This window comes from Eurosta solidaginis, chromosome 4 (assembly GCF_040869045.1).
Source record: "Eurosta solidaginis isolate ZX-2024a chromosome 4, ASM4086904v1, whole genome shotgun sequence".
Lineage (NCBI taxonomy): Eukaryota > Metazoa > Arthropoda > Insecta > Diptera > Tephritidae > Eurosta > Eurosta solidaginis.
The window spans coordinates 14,661,818-14,688,554 of NC_090322.1; the positions used below are offsets into that span (position 1 = coordinate 14,661,818).

Below are 26,737 nucleotides of genomic sequence, written 5' to 3' on the forward strand. Positions count from 1 at the left end.
CGCAATTATTTTGGGGCTGTAATTATTGGGCTTTAAATACTTCCCAAAGTATATAATCGAGCGCGTTTTGATTTACAAATTTTTGCGTAGCTGACATTTCGTGAATCGCGAGCGAAAAGTAGTTCCTGGATTGCGCCGCAGGTGTTTTTGCCCTAGAGCCCTAAAAAGTTTACTATATGCCGCAGCGATCTGATCGGCATCGTAGCTGGCATTGAATTTCAAATAGTTGCTGTAAGCTTTCCAGTAGACATTGTAAGGAGAACAACTCGCTTGTATATTTAACTTATTTGAGTTGTGAGTAGAGATTTCAATACATTTACAAAATTTCATACTTATCCTTCATTGTGGAACCTCTTCTTTATTCATTTAACTGCATGCATATTTCACATTTTTGTTTATTCGCTTACTTTTATGCAGACACATGCACACATACAAACAAAGCGATATTTGTTTTCTTTTGTGTGAGTTTACTAAAACATTTACGGTATATAAAATGTATTTCATGTAAAAGTGTAAGCGTTGGTGCATGGTTACATTTGCGGTTAAACTAAACAACAGTTGCAGAACAAAAGAAACAGACACACACACACACATGAATACACCAATACATGCATACACAAAGATACAAACTTAAGTGTTTTCTCATTCATACGATTATAAGTTGATTTTTATTTAAGAATCTTATTTTAAGATTGTGTGCATGTGTGTGTGGTGTGAAAGTGTAGCTGCGTGTCTTTCACTGCATCTTTTGCTGCAATTGAGTTTTTATGTATTTAGACAATTTTATTATTTTCCATTTAGTTTATACTACAAATGCACAATTGAATTGTAATAAAGAATTGTTATTTACAAAGCAATTGACAATGTGGCGTCGCTGGTAAAAGGGTTTGTGAAGGACCTTTTCCTTGGTCAAGTAGAAACATTTATAAAACTTTTGAGACATTGTATTATTGTTGAGAAAATTGAATTGCTCTTATATAATTATGGAATACTCAGCTTTTATTTAATAAATGTTTTAATTGCTTTTTGAAATTAGTACCAAAGTGTTTTGCTAAGTAAATTTGAATGTTTGGAATACGAATGAAGGATATGCCCCCTGAATTCATGTGACATAGCAGAACTATAAGGAATGATGCCAACATCGAAATGAAAGCTAAAGCCACAGGAACTAAATCGAATCAGTTATGTTTTTACCCAAATGCCTAGCTATCGGTTTTCTGATTTCGATTATCGGTTAGACTTTCGAGAGCTGAATTGCTTTCGTCATGCTGTTTTCAGAAGCAACAAAAACTTGCTCGAATTACAAGAGGTCCAAAAACAGACTGCTAACGTTTTCTAAATTATAGCGCCCTCTGCTTCTAACTATGTACTGGTCGCGTAGACCAAGCTCTTTACAACATTTAGGTTAGGTTGAACTGGTCAATAAAGACCTCACATAGACTAAATGTGTCCAAAGTGTTACCAGAATTTGCTTGAAAATTAAACGGAAACCCCCAATTATATACCAGGAGATATGTTATAGAATAGCGCCGTCCTCTTGGCAAATACTAGCAGGACTCAGCTTAATTGCCGTATCGACATTAGGTGACTCTACCGCTCCTAATGGCTAGAGGTTTAACCTTGCGAGCGCACGAAACGAACACAGAACGTGCCCAGCCGTTTCTTTCTGCAACTCGCACTTCCTACATCTGCAGTTACTAACGAAGCGTAACTTATAAGCATGTGACGCCAAAAGGCAGTGTCCAATTAGTATGCCCATAGTGAGCCTTAAGTCTTCTCTCTTTACAGATTTAAGCAACTTTGTGAATCTAACTTCGTACAATTTGCACATGATCTTAGAAATTTTGCAGCCACGTGCTTCTGTCCCTTTCCTACTTAATGGATCATATGAAACTCATTACTCCTTTTGATTTATCTTCTTTACGGCAGTAAGTTGCTGATAAAATAAGGCCAAAATTCCATCCTGGAAACCCACCTTTTTATAACCTCCAGTCACACCAAATCATGTTGAAACTCTTAATAAGAGTTCCCAGCAATTAACACATTTTACTCGGCAGCAGAACGAGGGACCCGTTCGAGAGAAAATATCTTCGAAAGCTTTATCGACCTCTACGCGTTGGCGATGGCGAGTACCGAAGAAGATTTAAAGATGAGCTGTACGAACTATACGCAGCCATCAACATAGTCCAGCGAATTAAAACGCAGCGGCTGCGCTGGCTAGGCGCTGTTATGCGAATGAAAGATGACGCTCCGGCCAATAAAGTGTTTCCATCGGAACCCGCCTATGGAACCAGATGTAGAGGGCGGCCCCACTCCGTTGGAAGTACCAGGTGGGAAACGATTTAAACTCCCTTGGTGTGACCAATTGGCGCCGGTTGGCAGAGAGAAGGAGCGACTGGCGCGCCTTGCTGGTCGGCCATAACCATTTAAACGATTAAGCGCTAATTTAGTAAGTGAGTAAGATCGAGGGGCCCGACTCTTTCTCATATTTCAAATCTACATCGAGGTTCCAGAGCAGCTTTCTATTTTGTGTTACCTCGATAGATAAGCACTGAGTTCACTAAATTATAATCTTCTGCCAAATAGAACAAGCGCGATTTCAACAAAATATGTCATTTAGTCATGGGCAGAAAGTAATTTTACTTAATTTCATACTTAAATTTTAAACAGACCACGAAAGGTAACCGAAAGGAAATTTATTTTGAAGAATGAATGTTTTGGGGATTGTTATCGATGTTGATGGTCCTTTGACGGATATAGATTCGGTACGTTCCGGTAACAAATCGCCATTAAGGTACTAGCCCAACCATCTCGGAAACGATTAATATATCACATTAAACCTTCTAGGCCATCGCGCCCCACCCCCTAGTTCCATGAGAAACTTGGGGTCGCCAGAGCATATATGTGTATGATACATTCATATTTGTAACAGGATTCACCTCGCGTAGGTGAGGTTGACAAGCTTGTGGGTTGCGGAAGCTATAAAGCGTTGTATTGCGCTTATGAACCCCTTGAACCCCCATCCCCATGGATGACTGCCATCAAAATCTTTCTCAATATTTCTTATTTTTTCTTACAGATTTTTGACGACATCATTTTCGTATTCTTCGCCATTGAAATGCTCATCAAAATGATAGCGATGGGCTTGTATGGCAAAAATACATATATGGCTGATTCGTGGAATCGACTCGATTTTTTCATAGTTGTTGCTGGTTTGTTGGAATATGTTATGAATGTGGATAATTTGAATTTAACAGCGATACGAACGATAAGAGTGTTGCGTCCATTACGTGCGATAAATCGTATACCAAGTAAGTAAAAAATATGATATTTTTTTGAAGGGATGATTGGTAGTGAATACTTGCCTTTCACTCTGATCTTAACCGAACTGCAATCAATTGCGTCTAAAAAAGCTAAAGCATGCTTTTTAGAATTAAACAGTCTGACGAAAAACTGTTGGCAATCAATTTTTTTCTGCAGCTCACTTTTTTTCGCGTCCAAAACCGAAGCAAACTTTTCTGATTGACAACGGCGGCAGCAAACCAAAAAAACATTTTCGAGCATTAAATATTTCCTTAATATTTAAGTAAGTCCAATAACAATTATTACAGTAGAAAAATATCAAAGACTAGAGTTCTGCCCTGTCCACCTGTGCGTATTCGCAACTTTTTGCAGCCCAGCACCAGTGGTGACCAAACCAACAAGTAATCGTACTCCTTATATTATAAAATCGAAAGGTTGTAATTATCTTTGCAAGGGCACTACGCTGGAAATACTGCACAAAACTTACCGAAATTGTGTATATTTATTTTTTTAAGCCCCGACAAGGACATGCTGTCCGTGTTCCCACTAAGAATATCTTTATGACGTTGCCACCTGTTTCAAATGTCTTAAAACTACACGGTATTTGCTCAAACGAAGGGTTTTTTTACTTTCTATTGCAATAGAAATATTCTTTTGAGTAGGGTTGCCACCTGGGGTTGCCACCTAACCTTATAATGAATAAAAATAAATAAATGTAAGGCGTGATAACCTCCGAAGAGATTTTGGGCCGAGCTTCTCTTCCAATTTGCGTTGTGCTCATTTTAATTTTTCCTATAAATTGGCGGGACGGGACCTACTTGTATTATGCCGAATCCGAACGGCAGCTGCAAGGCAGATGAGTTTTCACTGAGAGTTTTTCACGCCACAAATACACTCGGAGTGTGCTTGCCAAATACTGCCGAGGGGCGACCCCGCATAGAAAAGTTTCTTCTAATTGAAAAACCTTGTTTCTAAAATTTTTATGTTGCTTTGCCCGGGGTATGAACCCTTCAGTGTGGTAGGCGGAGCACACTACCGTCACACCACGGCGGCCGCCTTATTATATATTATAATAAACTAGCCTATACCCGCGACCTAGTCCGCACGAAGAAAACACAAGGTAAAACTATTGCGATATACCCCGAAATGATCATGAAAACAGTTTCGAGACAGTTCAGAAAATATTTCTGAAAATAGTCCCACAATGATCCCGACATTATAATGCACACAATCGCGAAATATTTCCGAGATAAGCCCACAATGATAAATTGGAAAATTTTATATAAGATTTCTAAAAAATGTGGGGTTCAATATTCCCCTGAAATACTTTTTTACGAAGTGATCCTAAATGGTCTTGAAATAGTTCCGAAAAATATCTCGAAATAATACTGCGATAGGTAAAAAATATTCCGAAGCAAATCTTACAATCTCGAAGAGCCCTCAAATCATTTTGAAAATATACCCGAAAAAGGCCAAAATAGGCTTGAAATACTCTCGAAAACAATCTTGAAAGTATATGGAGATAATCCCGAAATTGTCGGGAAGTGTCGATATTACTAGGAAATGGCAATATTGTTACAAAAAATGCTAAGAAACTGATCTAAAACAGTACCGAGAAAATCTCAAACAAACAGTCCTGAAATATTCCTAAAATAGTCCCGAAAAGTTTTCTAAAATTATCCCTAAGTAGTGTTCAAGTAGTCCGAAAATGATCCCGAAACAATTTCGAACAAAATCCCAAAATAATTATGAAGATATGAGAAATTCGATCCATAGGTAATATACCATTGATACCCCAAAAATTATTGGTCAGGGACAAATATGCGAAGAGTTTTAGCAATTTAAAGATACTGTTCCAGAGAGCTGGAGTGGGGAGGCAAAATCTGTAAACCCACCATGTAATACCTCTATTAATATAGCCCGTAGACTTAAAAAACTGTTCAAAGTCAAAATACTTGAAAATATAGGGCTAGAAGGAATTAAAAAGCAACTGTTTCCAAGGGGTAAAGGATCCACCCTCACTTTTTCAAGGAAATATAGCCAGTAGATGGTTCCACACTATTTTTTATCTCCGTGTCCAATTTCAGGCAAATCTTTTCAGCCGTTCTGGAGTGACTGAGTCAAAAAATTATTAAAAAATTAATGGAAAGTAACTGTTACCAAGGCGGGGCAGGACCTCCGTTTTCCAAAAAAAAATTTGCCAGTACATCCATGAAAGTTTTTTTTGATCGGCATTTTAAGAGGAACATTTGTAAGTAAGGTTGCCACTTGGGGCTGCCATCTAACCTTATTATTTATAAATATTTTTCTATCGCCGAAACGGCTCAACCGATATTATTTTCAAGGGTCAATATCTCTAAAAAATACTATGTGGGATTTTGAAGATATGGACAGAAATTTGACCAAGTTGGAGCTGCGGTTAAAACCTAGCCTTTTATGTTAGTGTAAGCGGGTGCTGTTTTTGTCTCCCGTCCGTCAAAAAAAAAAAAAAAAACAAACGGCCACATAACCAATACCAAACAAATTTTAAAACCTTAACATTTCTGCTAACACACCACTCCCCTTCCACCCACAGGTATGCGCATTTTGGTCATGTTGCTGCTGGACACGCTGCCTATGCTCGGCAATGTGCTGTTGCTCTGCTTCTTTGTATTCTTTATATTCGGCATTATTGGCGTGCAATTGTGGCAAGGCATTCTACGTCAACGTTGTTGGATGGCCGATATGCCAGTCGATAATTTTCCGTAAGTAAACATTTAATAAACTTTTATACGCATATTTTTTAAAATTCGTGCAGTTTACTATTTTTTCTAAAATATTAAATGAATTTAAGCAATAATGACTTCTCTCTTTCCGCATTGCCACTATTCTGCAAAGTTCGATTTATCCATTTTACTAATTTTCACTTCCAATACTAACAAAATGCTGTAAATATTGTTTTACCCTGTTTTGTTTTCTTAAATAAAATTTTTTATAATTTTTTTTTTTGCGTCATTTCCAAAATTGCTTCTAACTATTTAGTTGATTTTTTGAAAGCACTAATTATTATTAATTATAATTTATTTAATTTTTCTTTTTGCAATTTCCCTGCCGTTTTTTACAGGGGTGAAGTAGTTAAAAATATTCATATTCGTATTAATTGTATATATCAGTTGTAGAAAGAGAGAGACCGCTGCACTCGGGTCATCCTGTTTACTCTGCAGTTTCTTTCGAGCCTTAGAATAAGAAGGGCCTAAAGACCGCGGCGTACAATAAATGCATAATGTGTGTTCTTAAACCCGTAATCTTGACAACGGCTGCTTTAGCGGAGGTTTTGTGGAGGTTTGTAGCGCCTCGTGAAAGGAACCATTTCAGTCTTCGCAGAATTCACTTTGAGGCTGCTTTCACGGAACCAGTCTGCACTAGCTCGCATAGAGTATAAAGACGTTCACCGGTTGCGTTTAGAGCTATTCTATCGGCGTAAGTGATAACTTGGCAACCAGTTCCCTCTTATTTGAATAACAAGGTGTTCACCGTTAGGTTACACAGTAGAGAAAGTGCCCTTGAACGCGTACCGTATTATAAAGGAGTCTTCCATATAAGACAGCATAGTTTTTCTCGTTAGAAGATGCTAAACGAACTTCACAAGAGGCTAATCCGACCAAATGTGCAATAACTAAGCGACTATGGCTTGTGAAAAGATGTTGTTAAACGCTCCCGTCAATAAAGATACCTAAAGTGAAGTTCTTGAAGGCAATCATTTTCTCTATCTAAGTGGTGGTAGTGTGTAGAGTTGTCTTGACGTATATACCTTTTTTAGTGCACGTGCCGAGAATTTGGAAGTTTTTCTATGTGCGTCTTATTCCTAATGTGCACATCCAGCAGCCTTTCCATGGTTTTGAAAAGAAAGGGTACCCTGCAATCATTACGTTTTATTTCATAGCTCTCCCTCACTTGGGTATAGACTGTATTTGCTTCGGTCCGTCTTCTTGGGATATGGAAGAGCCTTAGAAAAGCATAATAGCTTTCTGAGAGCATAGGACGTATAATTTCATTCGGAACTTGTAGTTCGGATACATGGAATTTGAAGAATTTAACGGCCCAATCTGTGAGGGATGAATAATGATGTGGTTATAGCCTGGAGGATTGTCGGCTATGAGTGGTTCTTTGGTACAGCCAGGAAAGTGCTTCCAACATTACGACGCTGGTTGCTGTCCATCCGCCCTTTTGCTTCTTTATATAGGTCTATGCAATTGGTTTTTCTTAAAGGACCTCACGCAGCCTGTTGAAATCCGAGTTTCCCGCTTTACTGTCTCAAAAGCTTTTTGAGGAGTCCCTTTTGACCTTCTTGACTGTCTTCTTGAAGATTTGTTTGGTATATACCAAATATTGCCAAGATCTGCAAGGAAATCTCGGAGCTTTACCATGGTGCTTTCCGTTTTTTTCTTGACCGGGAAGCGGGACAGGATGCGCTTAAGACTCTGTGAACACGTCTACTGTTTCATCCATTTAATATTTGTAATAGGATTCCACTCGGGTAGGTGAAGTTGACTATTGGCTTGCGGAAGCTGTGAAGATAAAAAGCTTTGTATTGACCTTCTCAACCCCTGAATATCCTTCTGAGTAGGCAGTAAGCAGAAACTGGCTTAAGGCTGAAGCATTGGATATATTTATTCAAACTAGATACAAACCAAGTTATATAAAACTTTTCCATTTCCTACTAAATAACTTCAAAAAGTCCCACTACAGATGCTTCCAAATATTAGCTTATCTACCAAACCAGCACTACTTAGTCAGCATAAAAGTCTACTACCAACTTTCACATCCACACCAGCACAACTTTCATAGCTTGTGGGTATGATGCCTACACGTCTTACTTTGTAATATGATGAGTACTAAATACTCATATGCCATGTATGACAGTCTTAAATATATCGCCACTTTGGCGCCTTGAATCTGCAACTGCTTGGACAGTCAGTGTTTACCGAAGAATATGTGAGCATGTGAGTATGGTGGCATAATGTTTTAATATAAACAGACATTTACATATACATACATACATACTATGTATGTATTACATAGTCATCTGATAGCTTTTGTTTCACATTTTCTGCTTTCAAACAGACAGCGCTCGACAGTAACCATTGAAGGCAAGTCATTGTTTTCGTCTGTCGTTGTGGAAGCAAAAAAGTATTCGAAGGTATTGCTATCAATAGAAATTCCCGACATTCATACAGGTATACGTACGTATGTATGTACATAAATAATCATAGCAAATCAAAATTCCCAAGAGCGTAGAAAACCATCGATTTTAAACACGTCTGCTAAATGGCTCAGAAAGCAATGAAAGCTCATACATCGCTCTCTGCTATGTATGAGGAAGCAAACATGCAACATGCAACAATCAACAATTTCTATAGCTAAGAGTCAATAAAAGTTAGAGAGCTAACGATTCTGTAGGGACTAGTAGTCAAAGAATTTCACAACTACTTAAGTCAATACTATACTTATGAGATAAATGCGTGAGTAAAAGTGTACGTGTAATGGAATGAACAAAATTTGAATACAAAGTACCTTTTTTTGGTGGAGCTCTTAGGACAGAAGGGGTTTCTTAGGAGGGCGCACCGCTTCTGCCAGGACGGACTAGAGTTGAAAATAGGATGCGATTTTTTTACAGTTTTTTTAAGCGACCTCATTCTAAGGATCCTGTGTTGAGCTCATACGGCAGAAAGCTTTCTTTTCAGACGTAAAAGCTTTAAAATCAGTAAGATGTGCAGCTGTTGTAATAGTTGGATAAAGAAGACACCGTCTCTTAGCAAGATGCAGAAAAAGACGTTGAGCCGAGAACCGGTAAGCCGCCCATTCTTTAATTTTAACGGCTTCCTAAGCAATGCCAAAGGTCCTTTAAGACACTTCCAGTTAGACTAAATCAATCTGGGAAGTTTGGCGTAAATTTTCGAATTTTTTTTTTTTTTTGCTTACTTTTAACGTGATTTTTTAATAAAAAGTTGTGTCTATTTAAATGTTTCGTTAATTTTTTTCATTTTAGTAATTTGTTTGCTTATTTTTGGTCTTTAGTTTGTTAATATATTTTTTACCCTTCTTTTTATTTATTTATTTATTTTTTTTTTTTTTAATTTTGTATTTAATTTTTGTTATATTGTTTTTTTATTTTATAATTTTGTTTTTAATTTTTGTTATACTATTTTTTTTTTTATTTTATAATTTTGTTACTTTTTTATTTTATATATTTTTGTTATTTCATATATTTTTTTATTTTCTATATTTTTATTTTTTTTTACTTTAGATATTTTTTATTTTATTTATGTATATTTTTATTTTATATATTTTTTATTTTAAATCATTTTTTAGTTTATATTTTTTCTACAAAAATATAGTATTTTAAATATTTTTTTATTATATATATTTTTTATTTTAAGTATTTTTTTTATTTCATATTTTTTATTTTATATATATTTTTTTTATTTTATATATATTTTTTTTTATTTTATATTTTGTTTTTTTTTATTTTATATATTTTTTTATTTTAAATATTTTTTATTTTGTTTTTTTACTTTGAATAATTTTTAAGTTTATATATTGTTTATTTTATATATTTTTTTATTTTAAATATTTTTTTATTATATATATTTTTTATTTTAAGTATTTTTTTATTTCATATTTTTTATTTTATATACATTTTTTTTATTTTATATTTTAATTTTTTTTATTTTATATTTTTAGTTTTCTTATTTATATATTTTTTTATTTTAAATATTTTTTATTTTATGTTTTTTTTTACTTTGAATAATTTTTTAGTTTATATATTTTTTATTTTATATATATTTTTATTTTTTATATTATTATTTTTTTCTTTTTTCGGTCTTCAAAATATATCAATTAAAATTTTTAACTTTGATAAAAAGATTTAGATTTTTTAGAATTAAAAATAAAGTTTAAGGTTTTTAGTACAAAGTGTTCCTAGCTTAGCATACTCTTATATATACTCGAAACGTTTTAGTGATTTAATTTTTTTTTTTAACTTTTTGAAATGTTTTGCTTAATTTTCTCCAAGTTTTTGTTTTTTGTTTTCGTAGAGGCTGAAGCATATAAAAGACTTTTCTTAACAAAATTTTGAGCTTTAATAGAAAAATGTTTCGTTTATAGAATAAAAAATGTAAAAGTTTAAGTGTTTTAGTACATAATTTTATTAGCTAAGCATTTTCTTAATTTTTAGAAACTGTTTTAAATTAAAAAAGTGTATTAATTTTTTTTTATTTTTCTTTGTTGAGATTTTTTTTGTTTAATTTTCTCAGTTTTTTTTTTTCGTAGAGGATAAAATTTATATATGAAACTTATTTTTTTTAAATAAAATTTTAAACAACAAAAAAATTCTCGTTTATAGAAAAAAAATTTTAAATCTTAAAAACTCGGTTTACTAGCTTGGTATTATCTTAATTATTGAAAAACTTATATTCAATAGTTTTATTAATTAAACATTTTCTTCACTTTTAAAAAAGATTTTAAACATTTTTTTTGTTTAACTTTTTGAATTTTTTTTTCCAGTTTCTCTTTTTTATGGTCTTAAATGAAAAGAAATTTATTCTTGTGAACTTGTTTTCGCTTAAAAATATATAAATTTTTTTTATTGTAAAGTTTTTGTTTTTAATATCTGCTCACTAAACTTCGCCGCTTTTTCATTTCTGTGGCAAAATCATGCCACATTAAGCATTAATGCAAATTTATCAAAAAAAATGTAAATACACATGTGCTGGTAAAATATTGTAGATTCAAACATTTTCACAAAAAAACAAAAAAAAGTATTTCTAAAATATCTGTAAATCAAAAACCTTTACCATACATTTTATGAAATTTCCATGCACAGCATATATATCACACAAATTATTTTTCAAATATAAAGAAAATTTCAACACTGTATATAAACGTCACAAAGTTGCCATTTAAATATTAACATTTTAAAAATCTTGTGAAATTTGTAAAATAGTAGGCAGTAAGAAATTTTTAAATTGCTATAGTTATTAAATTAAAAAATTTTTTTAATTGCCCAAAAAATATTTCGGGGTTGGTTCCTTAGTGTTACTAAAAATAAGTACTGTTTCTAATTTCTTTAAAATTTTTATTTAGATTTTTTTAATTTTTCTTTCAGTTTACAAAAAACATTTTTTTTTTTAATTTTTAACAATCCTTCAAAAATTACAGCAAAAATCAAATACTTCGCAATTTGCTCTGTATATATGTATGTATAGCAATAACTCGGCTGTATATATGTATAATATGATTTTTCAAAAACTGTTTCCCTGTTGCATTGCCGTTGCAATACCCACTACCATTATTGCAATGTATGCTCCTTTTAACCTTCTTTAATACTCTATGAAATCGTAACCGCCACTTTTCCCCATTTTTGCGCATAGTACTGGCCTGCTCGCCAACAGCGTTATTTATATGCTACTACGCAAACCTTCCATATATGTACCTCTTTTTCCCATCAGAGCATCTCAATTACTTGTTTCACACATTCCCATAACAACAACTCGGTTATATTTGCCTTTGTTGCGCTCTCGTTAGCATAGAGTACCACGCTCTTTCCGTCTCGTTTTATCTCACTCACTCTTTAACGCATAAAATATTTTAAAAATTTACTTTTCTCGAGCGAAAAGATCAATGTTTCCTTCCCTCACTTTCTCCCTTCTTTTTCTTACACATTCTCCTTTACTTATCTCTCTCTCTCTCATAATTTTTGCCTCAAAATTATACCCCAGCTACATTATATACCTAGTAATCACATTTTTTCGAAGAAAATATATCAAAATTATTACTCATCCCCCTCACTCTTTCTCCGCAAAAAAAAAAAAAAAAAAAAACAACCTTCAAATACAATTACAACTACAATAGCATAACAAATTAGAATCAGCAAAATATAAAAACATTGAATTACAAAAAAAATTCAAAAATCATACGGGTTTTTTTGTTTACAGGGCCCTACCCAAAGAGTACAGAGTTCGAGTCCGTGTCAACTCGTAAGATAAAATTCATTTCTTTCTTTACTTGTATTTATGTTAAACAACAAAAAAACATTAAAATTATCCAAATAAACAAAAACAAAACAAAAACAAATATAACAACAAAAAATGCTAAGGACATGAAAACAAAAAATATTTTCTAAGCATCAACGTGTTTTCTCTATATAGTACAATTTTGCCATTACTACTATTGCTACTACCATCACTAATAATATTACTACCATTTATGCTCATAATACTACTTATAGTCTAGCCGCGCCTACTTCTTGTACTCATTCTTAGATAGTACTATATGAGCACCACTGTACTCTACTACATACTACTAAATAACATTTTATTCACTTTTACAGTACTACTTTTCTAGAAAATTGGTAAAAATCTATAAATGGTTAATGGGCTCACTAAAAACTAAATATCAAACCACATACACCTACTTAATACTATTTTATAACTCACTACTTTTACCACTATATACAGTACTAATTAGACACGCTCTCGTAATTTAGCTACTGTTAAATGTCGTTTTGTTAAAAAATTATGAAGTACTCGAACTCCCGTTCCTATAAATGTGTGTAGTGGTTTTACTATCTACTACTATTTTTATAATTTTTTATTTGCGTAGGACCACAGTCCCCATAGTTGCCACCCTTTATTTTCTTACCTTTGGTCTAACGCCTGATTCAACACTACCTACTGTGAATTCTATAACTTTTTTTATTTTCACAAAAATTAGGAGCTTTTCAAAGTCTTAGACATCATGCATAAAATTTAGTTTCGGTGTTTTCATGCATTTGCAACCTTTTAGAAAAAAGGTATAGAAGATAAAAACCCTTCTACGTACGAAGATTGCCAAAATATCATATCCACAAGAGAGCGTCAGGCCACCACAGCTGGATGCCTGGTAGTAGATTAACTCCCACAAAGGCTCTCAGAGAATGGAATCCGCTGTCAGAAGTACGCGGACGATATCGTCATAATTGTAAGAGATCGATTTGCGAACACCAGTTGTGACATAATGCAATGGGCATTGAGGTTGACAAAGGTGTACAGAGGTAGGGCTATGCATCAACCCTGACAATATGACTATTGTAACTTTTATCATGAGAAGAACACTGGGAACGTTGAGAAAAATCGTGATAGATGAAGTACGGTAGGAGCATGCCATCGAGGTGAAGTACTCGAAAGTTTCGTTCCACTCTAAGCTACTGTGGAGGAAGCAAATTGACAACACCATATCAAAGGCAATAATAATCTGGGATATGCAGCCCCAAAATCGTAAGATTGATGGACACTATAAGCTCCAACACTTGGCGTGTGTTTGAATTACGGGAGGCATGGGAACGTGCCCGCATGACGGCAAAGGAACTGCTTGAATTAATGCCGCTAGACAAAGTAGTTGAGCAGGCAGCCGGGAGCACAATTTCCAATCCGAAGTGGCGTCGTGCAGATTTATATCTGCATCGATACAAAAATGAGAGGATTGTTATATTCAGCGACAGTGAGGCTGATAATAAATCATCAACAGTCCTTGAGTGCGTGGAGACATTAAATCGTTTGGGGCTAATAACACCATTCTTTTGGCTTGAGTAGCTGGCCACATCGGGGTTTATGGAAACGAGTAAGCGGATGGGCCGGCAAGGAAGGCAGCGGTCGAAAAGCCAATCACACTTGAGTCCATCATAGCGATAGGATCACACACTATTAGGGAAGAGCTCAAGCAAAAGGAGTCATGATGCCTCAGAGAACAACACTGGCGCGAAAGTCTAGGACTGCGGCAGGCAAAATCCAAATAGGATTATACAACTCAAAACGTTATACAATCAAAAAGCAGGCTTAGAATTTTTACAGGCATACTTACAGGTCACTGCAAACTAAAAAGCAGCATGCACAAACTGGGCATATGGTCTAATATCTCCTGTCGGTTCTGTGATACTGAAGATGAGATTGAGCAACCCATCCTGCGGAATGCGAAGCAGTCGCGAGTAGTAGCACAAATCTGGATTTTCTCAGTGAACTTCGTTTGGCGGGGTACTGGAAAAATTGATTTTATTGCACAACCTTACAACAATCTATCTCTCACTAAAGCTCGGAAACTTATATAGAAAGTAGTTACAATTGAGAGGTTTCCATGGTTATGAGACAATTGTGAGTTTGAACGAGTATGTTTGATCTTTTTGCTTTTCTTTCTTTAAGTTTTTTTTCGATTTTTCCCTTGACTTTTATATTTTTCGTTACTTTTCTTTTTTATTGATTTTTTTTTCTTCATTTTCCCTTTTGCCCAAATACTTTTTTCTGGTTTTTATGTATATACTTCACAACGCATTTAAACTTTTTTCTCTTCTCTTAACTAATCTTCTTTTTTTATAACTGTTCTCTTCCATCATTTTTTCTCACGCTCTTCACTTTTTCGTCATCTCTATCATTATATCTCTATTCATCAGTACTTTTTAAAAATCTTTTTCCAGCGGTGGGCACCTCTATATACATATACATACACGGTTACCAAATTGAAAATATATTAGCATACACCAGACGTCGGCAAAATGAAAATCCAGATGTGTTAGTGAGGACGCGATGATCGCGCACATGATTTGATGCATCGTTTTTGATTCGGTTAGTAGCAAGCAACAAGTTTGCCAATTCTATTCAGTAAAATAATGGTTTATCCTAAGATACATTTGTTTAATACATATTTTTGTTTCCAAAATATGTACTTCTAATATACATATGGACAACATTCGTCAACATTGCGAGCGACGCACACAATCGATGTTACTGCGCCAAATGCTCAGCGACTACTAAACTAAAGAGAATAAGAATACGTGTGAATTTACTGCGAACAATTAGTTCACTATTTGCCGACGTCTGGTATACACAAACGCGTAGCTAGCACGAAAGGAAAATCAATTATTTATTTAGTTTGATTTCAGCGCTTGTACAGTGAGCTCGTGTCACACGCATTCTTTGGTATTCTGTTTTAAGCACGCATGCGACACTTCTTTAATGTACGAGCATCAAAATAAAACTAAATGAGCCCTCGTTTATTTTGACGAAGTAGTCGTTGTGCTCTCGCGCATCGTATACGCAGCAGGTACTAAGCTTACGCCCACCTCTGTCTTATTCTTTCTTCTGCTTCAAACAAGAATTGAAGTACTTGAGCTGTCTTTTTATTTCATGTTAAATTTTTTCTTCTTCTTTATTTCTATGATTGTTGACATATGTTTAAGGTCATGTGACTAAACGTACTTATTAAATCCGCTCTTCTTTAACTTTATAACTTCTTTGATTGTGGCACTTTTTTAAGGGTTTGATCTCCTAACTTATGTGATGATCTGCCCTCTGAACTTTTTCAGCGCTGTTATCCCATTTTTAGTTGCCCTCCGCCAGGCCCAATATCTTCCTTGAAATCTAACATGTTTTCTTTTATTTTAAGAGTATATAACATATCTTCAACAGTACAAAAGTATTGCATCAAAATAATAAAACTAAAATTCATTCACTTAATCTAAATGTGTACGTTTAGTAATTGTTATGAGCGTTAATTACTCAGTGTCTGTATTCATCTAGATTCAGGTACGAACTTTCACCTAAACCCCCATCTAAGCGTTATGTTTTTATACTCCTTATATACATATAAGGTTTTTGTGTATGCTCTCCCCAAAACTTATTATGTCCCGTAGCGCCGTTCTCTTAAAAATATCCGAAAAAAGCACTCAAATGAAAGCGATTGTTCTTTTTGCAGGAAAAATCATCAATTCTTCTTGGGAAGGTATTTAAAGCTACCTTTAATATGAGAATACATACAGTAGTGTGTTATTGCACAAAATATATTTATATTTAAAAAATTTTAAACCAGAAAGTATATGCAAAATAAAAAAATAAAAAAATAAAAATGTATGTAAAGGTAGCAAATACTAAAAACCTAAGATAAATAGATTTTATAATTTTAGCAATTGAGCACTAAATATTTAAGAATAAACACCTTAATTTATGAGTTATTGGTATAAATGAAAGATTTTGAATGTTGAGTAACGTTAGCCCTATTTGAACATGACTATTATGATCTACGTACATATCTACTAATATTTATTTAAAAAAAAATGTAAAAAAGTATATATGAATTCTCATACATTTAGTCACTAATAACAACTTTTCTTTTTTTGTTAAAACTATAGTTACGTAATCATAAAATATGCATTCGTATTTGCGTCTCGTGTCCCTCAAATTATATTACTAGTTATCCAATACATAAGAGTAATCGAAATTCCAGGAAGCCCGTACAAAAATCCAAGCATAAACGTTTCAATAAGCTTTCTTAACAATAAGCAAGAATTTCTGAAAATATAACACTAGAACAGGCATTGGCAGAGATCAAACACCCTATAGGGAAGTGGGTAACTAGGGATTACAATGTCTGGTACACAACTAGATCTGAAGTACAAAACAAGAACTAGTTCGATAATACCTTGATTCTCCCTACTTCGGAACTATAGAAAGATAATTCAGGGGGAATAACTTCTAGGACAACGTCATGTAAGAGATTAAGAGCGAATTAGTAATGGTCTCGAACGCACTAGAAGTGCACCAATTCAGAATTAACCATTTTCCCCGCGAGCAAGTAACGTAAGCTACTTCCCTGCAAAAATTAGTTAACCAATATGGATTTTCTACTCCAGCTCTCGCTTTGCTTGTGAGTAACCCATGTTTTATACAACAAATGTGGTTTTTAGGGTACCTTATTCAGCTCGGAGTACACCATGAAACAATCCTTTCCGAACATATTGTGGCGAATATTAGCATCACTATGCTGTTAATAAATAATCCCAACAAAAAAGCAAGTCACACTTATGTACATGTACACATAGAAGGCGGCGAAGAATATCTCATATACACATATGCAGTCATCAGCTAAGAGCAGAAGTTGATACTCACACACATATACACACGAATATGGCTAGTAGAAAAGGATAAATTACAAATAGACATGTATATATCTGGTAACCAAGCATGAGATAGGTACAATTTTTCTCGAACACATTTTCGCGAAATGACTAGACCTTAGGAGAAATGGGTGAACGAGAAACCCGAGAGTATAAAAGCAGCGCAAGCTGAGGAATCAGTAATCAGTTTGATTAAAACACGCTTTTGTGAAGAATGTGATATTGAAGTATTATTGTACTACTCCCAAAGTAGTATAAATAAATCCCATTTTTCAATACTGAATATTGGAGTTATTTATTCAGTTATACAGTTCAGCGATTAGAGCGTTCGCAGAAGGTGTATAATTATCAGATATCCTCAGAATTGGTTACAATATCATACTATACTCTCCGAAAATTCTAAAAAAAAAACACATCCTGCATGGAGTACTCAAAAACAAAGCGAGGGCTGAAGTAGATAATTCAGATTGGAGTAAGATTTGCAGTCGGATCCACCTGCTTCACATATGTATTTGACATATGTATGACGCGTATCGCGTCATACGATCCGTGATCGAATGCCATTTTTTGAGTCACAATAGCTCCGAAATGGTGAATTGGATCAATTAAATATGTGAGCTAGGGACAACTCGTACTCACTAGATTCATAATATATTATTATTTTTTAAATAGTTTGATAGCCTAATTCTCATCGCTTGAGTGAAAACAGTTTTCGATCCGTGATCGTAAGTGACGATACGGCCCAGAGTACTATTTTTTATTAATTTAAAGAAAAATGCTAAAAACATAGTAGACAGTTTTGTAAACCCAATCACATAACTGCGTTCAAATCAATACAGTTGCATTTCATGGTGGTATTGGTGCGTCGCTTTTATATGGGAGTATTCTCCTAGTACATACCTAATATAATGCAATTTCCTCTCCACTTTATTTCTGTCCCCTAATCTACCATTTAATTCATTTGCGTTAATATAGATTCTCAATGTTTTTAAAATCCGTACTGTCAATTTTCTCTCCTTAAGACTTTCTATCCAATTCTCTAAATCTTAACTTTAAATCGATTTTATATAAAATGTTAAATGTTTTTATCTTTTCAATTTAATCTTGTATGATTTTCTAAGTAGAGTACAATTATATCTAAGGTACTATTTCACTTAAGAACTTTTCTCTTCATGCTCTCTATTATATTTAAGCGTACAAGCAAGCAAGGAAACTTTCACTTCTTTCAATTCTACTTGCGTTATTTCCGCTCTGTATTAGATTATCATTTCGTATATCTTCCCATACTTTGATCTAAATGTTGTATGTATAATTAAGCGTTTAATGTCACATTGAATATCAATTATATTTAATTTTTTTACCCTCAAATATTGTTTTTGTATTCATTTTTATTTTTGTATTTTTAGTTTTATTCTAATCATAAAATCTTATTAATACTACTTTCAATTATTTTTTGCTCCATACTTTCGGTTTTTAGCCATTTTTTATTTGTGATTTTTTAATTACACCTTTCAGCAGTTCAACTAAATATTGTTATAATTTTGAATATTTCTTCATTCGAGAAAGTATTTTTTTCTAAATATCAACTTTTTATGCCACTTGTCAATTTTTTTTTTTTTTTTTTTGATTTCCAATAGGTATATATGTACATATATATATTTTTAGACAATTCTAGAACTAAATATCACACACTCAATTACGCGCACAATTAGTAAGATGATAAAAAAGACCATTTTCAAATACATTCTCGAGATTTCAAAATATAATTGGCCTTTTTATTAATTGGCACATTTTTCTATAAAAGCATTCAGTTATAAAACCCCATGTTTTAATATAGCTGATTTATATAGATATAAAAAAGACTATCATACACGACAAATTTTGTCCTGCCCGAAAATTGGTTTGACTACATTGAAAATCTCCATCCCTTATTTTGTTTATCTGCCTTCCACTGTCAAACCCATTCCCAGTCCCGTTCCACTCCCACTCCTACTCTCTCTAGCTCTCCCATTCCTAGAACCACTCACATCCCCAACCCCATTCTCACTTTACCACCTCTGTTTCCTCATGGCATCTCCTTTCAAATATCTGCTTGAGATAATTTCCTAGATAAAGCGTATCTAAATTTTTCTTAGTATGGCTTGTGGCACGGCCCCATTTTCCACAATTCGATACAGAATAACATACAAAGTACATATATATATTCAAATATAAATAGTTTGAGCCAAACGCACTTGAATTTTTGGCAAAATGGAAATTTATTTTCCCACTTTTCCATATTTTTTCTAAACTATCCTTGAACCATAGAGTTTTAGCGAGACTAACGCACAACAATACAAATGCTACCTTTAAACTCAAGCCTTTTTACTTACACTAACATTTACGCAACTACGGCGGCGGCCGTGGTGTGATGGTAGCGTGCTCCGCCTACCACACCGAAGATCCTGGGTTCACGCCCCGGGCATAGCAACATCAAAATTTTAGAAATAAGGTTTTTCAATTAGAAGAAAATTTGTCTAAGCGGGATCGCCCCTCGGCAGTGTTTGGCAAGCACTCCGAGTGTATTTCTGCCATGAAGAGCTCTCAGCGAAAACTCATCTGCTTGCAGATGCCGTTCGGAGTCGACATAAAACGAGTAGGTCCGGTCGCGCCAATTTGTAGGAAAAATTAAAAGGAGCACGACGCAAATTGGAAGAGAAGCTCGGCCTAAGATCTCTTCGGAGGTTATCGAGCCTTACATTTATTATACTTGCAACTACTCTTTTAAAAATGGTTTATAATTTTTTCATTCGTTTATGGCAATTAGTTTATTTTTTAAGCAATATGAGCTTGTTAGCGTAAAAGTACTGACAAAAAATTCAATATAAATAATCAGGTTCTGTTGAGCGAGCATAAAAATATACCTCAAACACGGGGGTTAATAACAAATGGTATATATGTATATACATTAATTTGTATAAAAGAAATAGCAACAAAAACAACTAAGAGACAAATTACAAAACCTGCCGCGGAGCATTGGGTTGGATGGATAGAATCTGCCTTTACAACAGTATGAATTATAACTATTTATATGCTTTTAGCATGAGTAACTGCGGCCCCACTATCGGCTCCATGTTCCCTGACCAAAACACTTCGTAGCCAAATCAATGGTACCACATATGCTTGTTATCGGGTTTACAATCACAAGGTTTTACCTTGGAAGATACAGCGTCTATCAAAATCCCTTATCACTTTAAGGATAATGGCGTCCGGTTTGCAACCTTGAGTTTCTAATGCAAGCATAAATAATACGCTGTATCAGCTCTAACGCTTGGGACCACCACCATATACAGCATTACAATTAAGGGATGCGATTTTAACCTTTTCGTCACATCGAAGAGCATACGGACATTTCCAAGGTACTTATCACATTTACTCCAGATCCGACGGGAGTATTCAGCATAGCCTAAAGCAGTTCCAAAACATTTCAAAAAGAAGAGTGAGCACAAACCCTATCTTACAATTATCAAGTGTTATCCACAAACGATAGACAACTGCTTTGTCACCATTTACTTCCAGGATACACCGCCCCATTAAGGCATGCGTTCAACCTTTTCTTTCACTTTCCGCAGAAGAGTTTTTGAGAAATGTATGCTTAGGTTAAAATAGGTAAAGAGGCTATTTTACGCTTGTGGGCGCACCAAGGGAAAACTTTATTGCCACTATTCCAACGAAGAATACCTCATTATTCCGAAGAGAATATTTTATTGGCTACTTCGAAAGCTGAAAAACGCATTACTTCGAAGATAATGCTTTTTTACCAACTGCAGCGGAGAACCGACTGCATTGCTTCGCATGTAAGGAGAAAACCCACTCATGCGAGATTCCATGACAGGAGATCACACCTGTATGTAAGCATCGAGCGATACATTATATACAGTTCAAAACTGGCTTTTTCAGCCATCCGCAGCTCAGTTTTTTTATCGACCGTGATAGGGTCGCGCAAGTTATACACGTGTTCCCATTGCTCCCTTTCGAGTTAGCACTACCCAGTATTGGTAATTTGTTCTACTTTTACGACCGGTATACCTACCGGAGGCATATTCTAAATCACTCACCTACAGGGGGACACCAATATGAATGTAGGAGATTTCATGTACGAATCATGTGCTAGTAACCATCGCTATGTGCAAACTTTGTAATTTTTCTCTAATATAAAACCAAAAAGTAAAAAAAATCTGAAAATATAAACCTTTGTTTTAAAAACAAAACCGAGAAGTTTATAAAATTGAAGAATAAAAATTTGTAGACACATCTGGTTTCATAACAAAGCCAAAAGGTTTAACAAATCTAAAAATAAAAACTTGCAGACATTCTGGTTTTAAAACAAAACAAAAAAATTAAATCAACAAAATTTTAGATCAGATAGCTCAGTATGCAAAGCAAACGACCCTAATTTTTTAAATGCGAATAAAATGACTTTTCTAGTTTAAAATTTAAACAAAGTGGTTTAGTCATATACTTAGTACCAAAAATTTATCAGATTTAGGTTTACACTTTTAACCGTGTAATATTATAACACCTATTTTATTTTAATTTCAAGCACTTATATAAAATCAACAAAATTTGTTCACTCAATTTTCGTGGTTTTCTTTCCGAACATTTTTTTATAAATTTAAACATAACCGTTTTTATAAAAGAATAAACGTTTTTGAACGACGTTGTTAGTTTTTTAATGGGCTTCCTTGTTATGTCACTTTACATATCCTCGTTCTCTTTTTATTTACGATTCATTCTATAAAAATTGACAAAATTTAGAAAAAAAATATTTATTTACTTTTATGTTTTTTTTTATTTTTTTTTTTAATGCAATATGCCAGTAAATGTTGTTTTCAGTTTTCCCCAATAAAACCAAAATAATAATTAAATAACAAAAAATAAAAAATAAAGATTTAAAACATAGAAGATAAAAAAAAAAAGATTTACAACTTTTTTTAGTTAAAAAAGTTAGAAGAAAATAGATTAACATTTTTTTTTTAATTAATAAAAATTATAAAATAGATAATTTTTTTTTTTTTAATTAAAAAAAAATAAAAAATAGATAAATTTTTTTTTTAATTAAAAAAAACTTTTTTTAATTTTGCCAATTTTTATAGAATGAATCGTAAATAAAAATTACTATTTACCGGTATTAAGCTCATTAATTCTTAAAAATATTTTTTTTTATAATTTCTTTTTTATAAATTTAATTTTTAGTTTTTATTTTAATAAGTTTGAAAATGTTTTGTTTTTTAAATTTCCGTTACAAATTTGTTCAAAAGTCGTTTTTATTTTTTCGCTTAATCTTTCTCATCCTTATAATCTATACTAAATCCCTCGCTCGATATTTTACTTTCCCACTGTCTCGTAATATCATAAAGAATAATTTTATTCATCAAAAAATTTCAAATTCAACAAAATCTGTTCACTTAATTTTCGTAGATTTCTTTCCCAATATTTTTTTGTTTTTATAAATTTAAACAAAACCATTTTATAAAAGAATAAACATTTTTGAAAGACGTTGTTAAGTTGTTTTTAATGGGATTCTCTTGTTATGCCACTTTACGTTTCCTCGTCCTCTTTTTATTTACGATTCATTCTATAACACTTGGCAGAATTAAAATTTTTATTTTTTTTAATTAAAAATTTAAAAAAAATTGTAAACCTTTTTTTAAAGATTAAAATTTTTTTTTTATTAAAAAAAAGTAAAAAAAAAGGATTAATATTTTTTTATTAAAAAAAACATTTTTTTTTAATTTTGCCAATTTTTATAGAATGAATCGTAAATAACAATTATTATTTACCTGTGTTAAGCTCATTAATTCTTAAGACTTTTTTATAATTTCTTTTTTATAATTTTTTTTTAACTTTTTCTTAAATTTTTTTTATTTTTTTATTTTAATGAATTTAAAAATGTTTTATTTTTTAAATTTGCTTTACATATTTCTTCAAAAGTCTTTTTTATTTTTTCGCTTAATCTTTCTCATCCTTATAATCTATACTAAATCCCTCGCTCGATATTTTACTTTCCCACTGTCTCGTAATATCATAAAGAATAATTTTATTCATCAAAAAATTTCAATTTCAACAAAATCTGTTCACTTAATTTTCGTAGGTTTCTTTCCCAATATTTTTTTGTTTTTATAAATTTAAACAAAACCATTTTATAAAAGAATAAACATTTTTGAAAGACGTTGTTAAGTTGTTTTTAATGGGATTCTCTTGTTATGCCACTTTACGTTTCCTCGTCCTCTTTTTATTTACGATTCATTCTATAACACTTGGCAGAATTAAAATTTTTATTTTTTTTAATTAAAAATTTAAAAAAATTTTTAAACCTTTTTTTAAAGATTAAAATTTTTTTTTTTTATTAAAAAAAAGCAAAAAAAAAGATTAATATTTTTTTATTAAAAAAACATTTTTTTTTAATTTTGCCAATTTTTATAGAATGAATCGTAAATAACCATTATTATTTACCTGTGTTAAGCTCATTAATTCTTAAGACTTTTTTATAATTTCTTTTTTATAATTTTTTTAACTTTTTCTTAAATTTTTTATTTTAATGAATTTAAAAATGTCTAATTTTTTAAATTTGCTTTACATATTTCTTCAAAAGTCTTTTTTATTTTTTCGCTTAATCTTTCTCATCCTTATAATCTTTACTAAATCCCTCGCTCGATATTTTACTTTCCCACTGTCTCGTAATATTAAAGAGAATAATTTTATTCATTAAAAAATTTCAATTTCCACTGCTCGGCTTTTCTACTCATTCATTCTACGTGTGTCTGAATAAATGTTAACAAATGTCTAGAATATGATTATTATATATGAGTATATACAAATTTATATATATATATATAAATATATATCATGATTGATTTAATGTCTACTTTTTTTGTATGCGTTCTTTCTTTTCTCTCATTCTATTCTTCACAATAAACATAAACACACATGCATATCAAAAATATTCAAATAAATGCAAAATCGTTAATGCCACACTGCAAACAATATTTTTCAAAAATTATTACACTTTTCGTTTTTCACAAAACTATATGCATATAACACTTCTAAAAAAAAATTATCTTAACATAAATATTACATTATACTCACTAACATAAAAAATATCGAACTTCTCTAACAAATCGTAAACAATTATGTTTTTATTTTTATTCAAAATTCTACAAATTCGCAAAAACTCTACAACAACTTGACTCCACCTCCCAAAAAAAAAAAATAAATGTACAAATTTAATACAACCATGTGGAACAAACAAAACAAACAAACAAAAATGCAAAAAAAAATAAATTTATTAAAAAAACATTAGCGTCTCCAACTACTACGAATTCTCCAAGGAGCAGGACTACATTTGTTCGAAGCCCGAAGACTCTGGTATGCATTTGTGTAAGGATTTGCCGCCTTATCGCGTTGGCGACATGATCTGTACGGGTAAGTACCAACTAAATACAAGTCAATTAAATATACAACAACAATAATTAAAATGCTAAGCACTATTATGCGCTAATTATGCAACTGCGCTATAAAAAGAGAATTGAAAAAATTTTATTAAAATTGCTAAGCATTTAGTTGAACGCCATTGGTACAAACATAGCCCGACCGCGCACAACGATAGCAATAATTCAATTTTCGCGCAACTCAATTTCAAGTATTTATGCCTAACGGTAAAGCGCCAGGCACTCAATGCTAACTCAAGCTAGCGCCGCCACCTCTTGCCCAGTCAACTGTAAGTGGCTGCTGCATAAGTTTTCGTTATTGTTGTTGTAGCTCATTAAAAATTCCCGTTATTCGAGTGTTTCCCGTGCGTAAAGTTAGTAATATAATGTAGGCGGCTATTATGTGAGAGGGGGTGTGGCGTTGGGCTGATAAAATGCAACAAAGTTTAATTGCCACTTGAGTGATTTTTCATGCTTACAATTTGTGTTGGCATATTGTTGCTATAATAATTTGTGTTGTTGTTGTTGTTGTTATGTTGATGAGGTCGATTGGTTGGTCGACGGGTCGTTTGGATGATTGGTGTAAGCATGATGCTTTTTGTTATTGTAAGTTTGTAACATTTTTATTGTTGTTGTGGTTGTTCCTTATTCAAACGCAAATTTTCATTATTATTGCAAAATTATGCCAATGAATTGGATAGGTTCACTAATAACTGTTATTGCGGAGCTCCAATTCAGAATGTCCAAAGACACGTTTGATTTGGGACTCCTATTTCGATATCAGTTATGACTTCTTGAAATCGGAGTTATAACAGTATAGCCGAAGGGTAGGTGCAAGGATGTGGAAATGGCAGAATATGCTATGCACGTATGTATATGCCGATGATTCCAAATCAACGGAAGGGATCGGGTATGCAGCTTCTGTGTCGATCCAGATATAAGTTGATTCTACAGGCTACCAGATTATTGCAGTGTATTTCAAGCGGAAACTTTAACTGTGAAGAAAGCAGCGCAAATACATCACAGCATCACTCGATGAATCGACGGTAGACACAATCCGTTTGGAAGAATTCAAAAGGAAATGGGAGTTGCATATGATCCATGAGGCAGAAAGGCATGCAGAGGCAGCGCGGGGCTGCAAAATTCTACGACGTTAGACTCACAAAGTTCCTCGTATCTTTGAAGAAAGGAAACTTAAACTTATTAGAAGACATCGTCGCGCAGCATCTTCTATTTAAAACTGTCATCGGCCACAGAGGCAATCCCTTGGATTTCAAGTTAAAAATGTGATGCCAGGTAATTTCTATGACACCTTTTATCCGAGAAACTATTGCATCGATGTTCAGCCATTTCATAAGAGTAAGAGCCAAATACTTATCGGCGACCGGTATTAGGTAATAGCAGGCTGAGTAAACGATGATATATTCCATACTTGGAACAGAGTCAACCTGCCAGAGTGGTAGGCGTCTTTCACAGCTCGCTTCATATCTCCATAATTAGGGCATGACTAATCAACTGCATTGACATGCGACAGATGCTTACTCTTATGAGTCAATTTATCCGTCGACTTTGGCAAGATCGTCAAGTCTCCTTTGACCAGCTTTAGTGCGGCAGGTAAAGTACCAGAAAATCATATGAATATCCCGACCGATGCAGCAGTCTTAGCAAAAAAACAAAGTGATGAAATGCGTCAGTGAAAACCAGCGCGTATCGATATGGACTATGTGGATCTACAATTTCTCTGCTGGTTTGGGAAAGTAATATTTACAACACAACAAGGTACATATAATACAAAGAGAGTGTCGGAGGAAATTACAGTCCCAACAGAACACAGTACCCTGAGTTGTAACAACCGAGACACCGCAGCAGACAGCTGACTGCTCTGCCCCCTCCTTGTAGGCGCATAAGGAGACACTTCCGTACACAGCATGATGAGATTTGACATTTACCAACACAACCGTTCAATTTAGAAAAGCATAAGGAGGCCCTAAATCCTATGCAACTC

General features: G+C 33.2%; 1 protein-coding gene across 5 annotated transcripts in view; it reads left to right on the top strand.

Moving 5' to 3' along the window:
* The window catches only part of Ca-alpha1T (Ca[2+]-channel protein alpha[[1]] subunit T), a 259,303-nt gene that overhangs the window by 72,376 nt on the left and 160,190 nt on the right, over positions 1–26,737 (top strand). For 4 of the 5 annotated variants that reach the window (XM_067780304.1, XM_067780303.1, XM_067780301.1 and 1 more), the window contains 4 exons: positions 3,080–3,311; positions 5,879–6,047; positions 12,279–12,320; positions 24,606–24,727. In XM_067780304.1, the coding sequence (XP_067636405.1) occupies positions 3,080–3,311; positions 5,879–6,047; positions 12,279–12,320; positions 24,606–24,727 (565 nt within the window). The remainder of the gene's footprint in view (positions 1–3,079; positions 3,312–5,878; positions 6,048–12,278; positions 12,321–24,605; positions 24,728–26,737) is intronic. The other variant, XM_067780302.1, reaches the window with a different exon arrangement.